This window comes from Sebastes fasciatus, chromosome 10 (assembly GCF_043250625.1).
Source record: "Sebastes fasciatus isolate fSebFas1 chromosome 10, fSebFas1.pri, whole genome shotgun sequence".
Taxonomy (NCBI): Eukaryota; Metazoa; Chordata; class Actinopteri; order Perciformes; family Sebastidae; genus Sebastes; species Sebastes fasciatus.
The window spans coordinates 2,059,239-2,064,051 of record NC_133804.1 but is presented as its reverse complement, the minus strand read 5'-3'; the positions used below and the strand labels follow the sequence as shown (position 1 = coordinate 2,064,051).

Here is a 4,813-nt window from a genome sequence, read left to right as displayed (position 1 = left end):
AGCTATTAACCAATTATATTACAGAGTTTTCTTCCTATGTGTAACATTTAAATTGCAATTACTTAATTACTTCAATTAGAGACTTTACTGTTCACTATAAATTATTAATTTATTAATGAGACATGTAGACATTAGTGAATTAAATGTATTTATTAACCACAACTGTAACAGTAAATATTCAACAGAGCCCATATTGCAAGGTCACACATATATCACACAAAAATGTAAGGTAAAGTAAATATAATATTGTATATAATAAATGTAATAATTATTTACATGAGCAAAATATACAGTATATACAGTGGAAACCGGTTACAGTGATCACGGTTACATTGATAAACCACTTATATGGGGCAGTGGTGGCCCTCCCTCATTACCAACACTGAGATGCCCTTGAGCAAGGCCCCCCCAACCGCTCCAGTGGAGTTGCTCAGTGACCAGCAGATCAGACTGTGGTTGTACTGGGCAGCTTCCAGGTGTGAATGTGTAACTGTGTGAATGTGATCAGGGCGTTCCTGAAAAAGAGAGCATTGCCCTCAGTGAACCTCCCCCTGAATAAAATAAAGGTAAAAACAAATAAATAAAATATGGATCAAAAAGCTTGGGACAGAATCATTCCTATGCAAATGCTGTTTAAGCTGTGGAGGAGGACAGCTGGGGACAGCTGATGGCCTGGGTAATGGCTGACCTGGTCAGGCAAGAAGAAAGACATAGCAAATTATTAAGATTGTGTGTTGACTTGATTCTATCTCTTTGACACGCACACAACCAAATCAAGAACATTCAAATACTTACTTTGAGCTCTTGGCGGTTGCAGCGGCGGTTGAATGGGCTCTGCAGACGTCTCAGGAGAAATCGGAAGTGCCTCTGACACTATATAGAATATTAAACATTTCATTATTATTCACAGTAAGATAAATAAAAAACTTGACTGTGACATTGTGCACCAGTATCTGATTTACATCAATGAGAACAGTTCCGATGGACACTACATATGGATATTTTTAAGATGCAAATACAGTTAAAATAATACACACCTGGGACAGTGACAGTTGTCTCTGTTGGCAAGGGTCCTGGTGTTTCTGGCATCAGGAACATCAGCTCCTGAGGAAGGGGCACAGGTCTCTTTACCATCGGCAGAGCAGGGGCTGCAAGGAGATAAGGACCACAAAAAGTAATCAATTATTGGTTTATAACGGACATAATCAGAGGGAATATGACAGAAAGGTTTAAATGGATAAAAAGAAATATAATGCATTTACCATCTACTTGTGAACCCGTCAGTTCAGTTGGTGTGGACAGTGTAGCAGATGGTACTACAACAGAAAAAATCTTGTCAGTCATTTATATTTTGACAATATAAAAAAAACTGGTGTTAGTAAAGGCATACATTATCCATCTTTTACTTCACCTGCTTATCTCAGCCTTATATAGTTAAACAGACTGTTTGTTACATTAAAGTATAAAGAATTTCATTCATACACATGCAGTTTAGTTCTGTATGGATAAATATTTAGTAGTCAGTCATTACAATTTAGCCTAAGCAGGGGAAGCAACATGGCACACTGCAAACACATGCATACAAGTGTTAGTAACCACAGCAGTCCTATATATATGTATGTATGTATGTATATATATATATATATATATATATATATATATATATATATATATTCATCATATAAGTCTAAAAACTGGAATAAAGAGTGCTACTTACCCTCGCCATGACTGGAATCAATTCATAGTCACTAGGACAACAAGTTGAACAGCAAAACACAAACATGACCAGAACATGGTCAACATGAGAAGGAACGGTTTATGTCATGCTTCGGTTTGGGATAAGAATTCATGGTCCCAGAGTCTCTGTCGACGACAGGACGTTTTTGTTTGGTTAAGAACCTCTTTCTGTTCCCGAAGCCTGTCGTCTGGCAGTTGATGCTGATGGTGCAGAAACAGCTGTAAAACACAAACAAAAACAATTAAATATAAACTATATAGAATACACAATTAATATTAAACAGGCTGAACTGTAAATTATTTTGAATCTTCAGGCAGTAGAAACAAACCAATATAAGACAACAAATGTTTACTCACAGCTCTGCACATGTTGCTTAGAAGGACAGATACCCAGCATCGCTCTCTCCAGCTCTTCATCTTCATCCATCACTGTGATGCAAACAGACAAGAATTAGAATGTACTAAAAATATGGCTTTACTGCACTTAGGATAGTATGAATAAAATCACCACTGAAATAATGGAAGACGAAGTTTACTCCCTTTGGTGTACTAAAATACACTGGATACCATGACAGCATATACATTTTTTTGACAAAACAAATGGAAAACAAGACCCACCCATGGCTTCAGCAGGGGCCTGTGAGGCATGTGTCACCAGAGAGGAGCCAGAGGGGGAGGGCAGCTTCTTCTGCAGGTACACTTGTAGTTTGTGCATCTTTGTTCCTGGAGCACAGCTTTTCCTCATAATAAAGGCTGCATAGCCATCATCCCTGCTGTCCCAAATCTCTCTCCAGGTGCTTTTGGCACGAGAGCCAAAACCAACCAGCTGGTCATCCTCTGATGCTGCTGCTGCTGCTGCTGTCACAACTGGCTTTTGTTTCTCATAATTGAGAAGAGACTGGATTTCTTGAAAGCTGAGGGCATAGCTCACAAATGACAGCAGGCTGTCCTTGATGTGCCCCCCTGCCATGAACACTCCTGCAGTCTCCTCCTTTTGCTGGTTCTTGATTAGGTAGATGGTATACCCAATGTCATTTTCAAGGAGCCAGCGGAAGGACTTCCCTTTATATTTCCCAAACTGCAGGATGTATTCTCCAGCCACCTCAGTTTTATCTGAAGCATCCCCTCCTCTTAAAATGATCACAGACAGTGCATTTTTCCTGACCAGCTCCTCCTTCACGGGTGCAGACTTGTCCTGTAGAGAGGGGTTGTCTTTAAGGAGTTTGGCTGCATCCGTTGGATCCTGACGGAGATATCCAAGTGGTCCCTTGCGGAATGTGACACTCATTCTCCCAGGGAAAAAAAACGTTTTCTGCATTTTACCTGTAATGAAGAAAAGCATATTGATCTATTAATATGTTATAGACAGGCATTGTTTTCATAACAAATGTTAATAGTGAGGGTCTCAAGGGAGAGCAGGAATTAGGAGGTTCACATCTCAGCTCTAGCCCCTTTACTGTCTACATATTCTCACTGTATTTATCAGGGTTTTGAAGAAAAAACAAATGATATCAAATACCTTTACTTTAATATTACCTTTACTACTTTGTATAGTACCTTGATTAAGTGCCTGCCTTTGTGTATGTCTTAACGATGAGCTCTGGTTGTTGAGGCAGATCATCCCCCCCACCCCCAACCAGTGATTCTGACTCAAGTAACACTGAAGTGTGAAGTGTCTTATCCAGCAACGCCCTGCATTCAATTCACCTTTCCTATCCCAAACAGACATGCATTAGACTATATTTGATATATTCTGCTTTTGACAAGCTCAGACAAACGTGGCCTATTTAGTATTTTGAAAATTGTAATATGGTATAGAAGCATATAATAAGTGTTAAAATTAAGCATGAATAGTACGTTGTACACAACATGACAAAGTATGAAAAACCCTGAGACATTGGTTCTCAATTAATAAACAATATTCTGGTGTTCTCTCATTTTAACAGAGGTGGAAGAAGTACTCTGATCTTGTACTTCAGTGATAGTACTGATACCACAGTGTAGAAATACTCTGCTACAAGTAAAAGTCCTGCATTAAAAACCTTAAGTATAAGTACATGCTGTGACAACAGCAACGTTATACAACGGAGACTGAAAGTAGTCGACGTAGCGTTAAGTGCAAACACGACGACTTTATGATTCATATGAAGCTTGTTCATTTATCATTCTGTCAATGTGTGTATGTAAAGTAACGTTAGTGTGTCCAGAGTAACGTTATATCTAACCTTACTGCTGATGTAAGCTGCTGATATACCGTAGTTAACGCTACATTAGACATTAATGTTAACTAACAACGTGATGCTTTCAACCTAAGGAATGTTAAGTTTCGTTAGCTTGTAATTCATCCCAAAGTACCGCAGCAGCTCGACACAATAAACTGAGGAAACACGGCTAATGACAACTTTATAACACGTCAGACAGCGCCAGGATACATTATAATAACATGTTGGTTCATTGTTAATAATGTTACGTTAGCTTGTAGTTCATCCGAAAGTACCGCGGCGACACAATAAACGGGAGAAACACGACTAACGTTAACTTTATAGCGTCCACAGAAGCAAGAACACGTCAGACAGCGCCAAGATACATTATAGTAACATGTCGGTAATCTTTATTTATCTAAATATAACTCACCGTTTGGCGTAATGTCCACACAGCGCAGCTCAAGCTCAAGTCGATGCGAAGTGTAGCTCATCCAGACCAACACTGCCAGAGTGGCGAAGGAAACAACAACTCCTCCTCCTCTCCTCGGAAAAAGGGCGCCAAACAAACAATAGCGGCCAAAGATATATTGCATCCGTAGTGGTTCAGCACTACCATAGAGAATGAATGGAAATGTGTTTAGGGCGTGCCGCGCGGGCGCGGGTGTGTCCTTGAACAAGACACTTAACCCCAAATTGCTCCTGAAGGACATAGCCATCTGTGTGTGAATGAGTATTTAGATCAGATCCTGATGGGCATTTTTTCTATGGACAGAACTCCCTTCATTTATAAACACAAGGCTTTTATTCTGAAATATGAGCAGTCAGTGCTGTGGAAGTTGCAGTGACTTGGAGAGCTCCATGAATTAATAAAG

The 4,813-nt window shown here is 39.6% G+C and overlaps 1 protein-coding gene across 1 annotated transcript; it reads right to left on the bottom strand.

Annotated features, from left to right (window-relative positions):
- Nucleotides 1–407: 407 nt before the first annotated feature.
- Nucleotides 408–4,474, bottom strand: LOC141774788 (uncharacterized). The gene is made up of 8 exons (XM_074647612.1): nucleotides 4,372–4,474; nucleotides 2,356–3,060; nucleotides 2,095–2,166; nucleotides 1,718–1,956; nucleotides 1,263–1,316; nucleotides 1,038–1,148; nucleotides 796–873; nucleotides 408–688 (listed from the first exon to the last, which is right to left on the bottom strand). Exons 1-4 carry the CDS (start codon nucleotides 4,430–4,432, stop codon nucleotides 1,892–1,894), a joined length of 903 nt encoding a protein of 300 aa, XP_074503713.1. The 5' UTR covers nucleotides 4,433–4,474; the 3' UTR covers nucleotides 408–688; nucleotides 796–873; nucleotides 1,038–1,148; nucleotides 1,263–1,316; nucleotides 1,718–1,891.
- Between the last annotated feature and the right edge of the window lie 339 nt (nucleotides 4,475–4,813).

Excerpts from the sequence above, each read along its gene's own strand:
- LOC141774788 (XM_074647612.1), bottom strand. The coding sequence starts at position 4,432 with ATGAGCTACACTTCGCATCGACTTGAGCTTGAGCTGCGCTGTGTGGAC. Across the intron at positions 2,167-2,355 it reads GGCCCCTGCTGAAGCCATGG|TGATGGATGAAGATGAAGAG; the intron begins GTGGGTCTTGTT and ends TTTGCATCACAG. Across the intron at positions 1,957-2,094 it reads TAAGCAACATGTGCAGAGCT|CTGTTTCTGCACCATCAGCA; the intron begins GTGAGTAAACAT and ends TGTGTTTTACAG.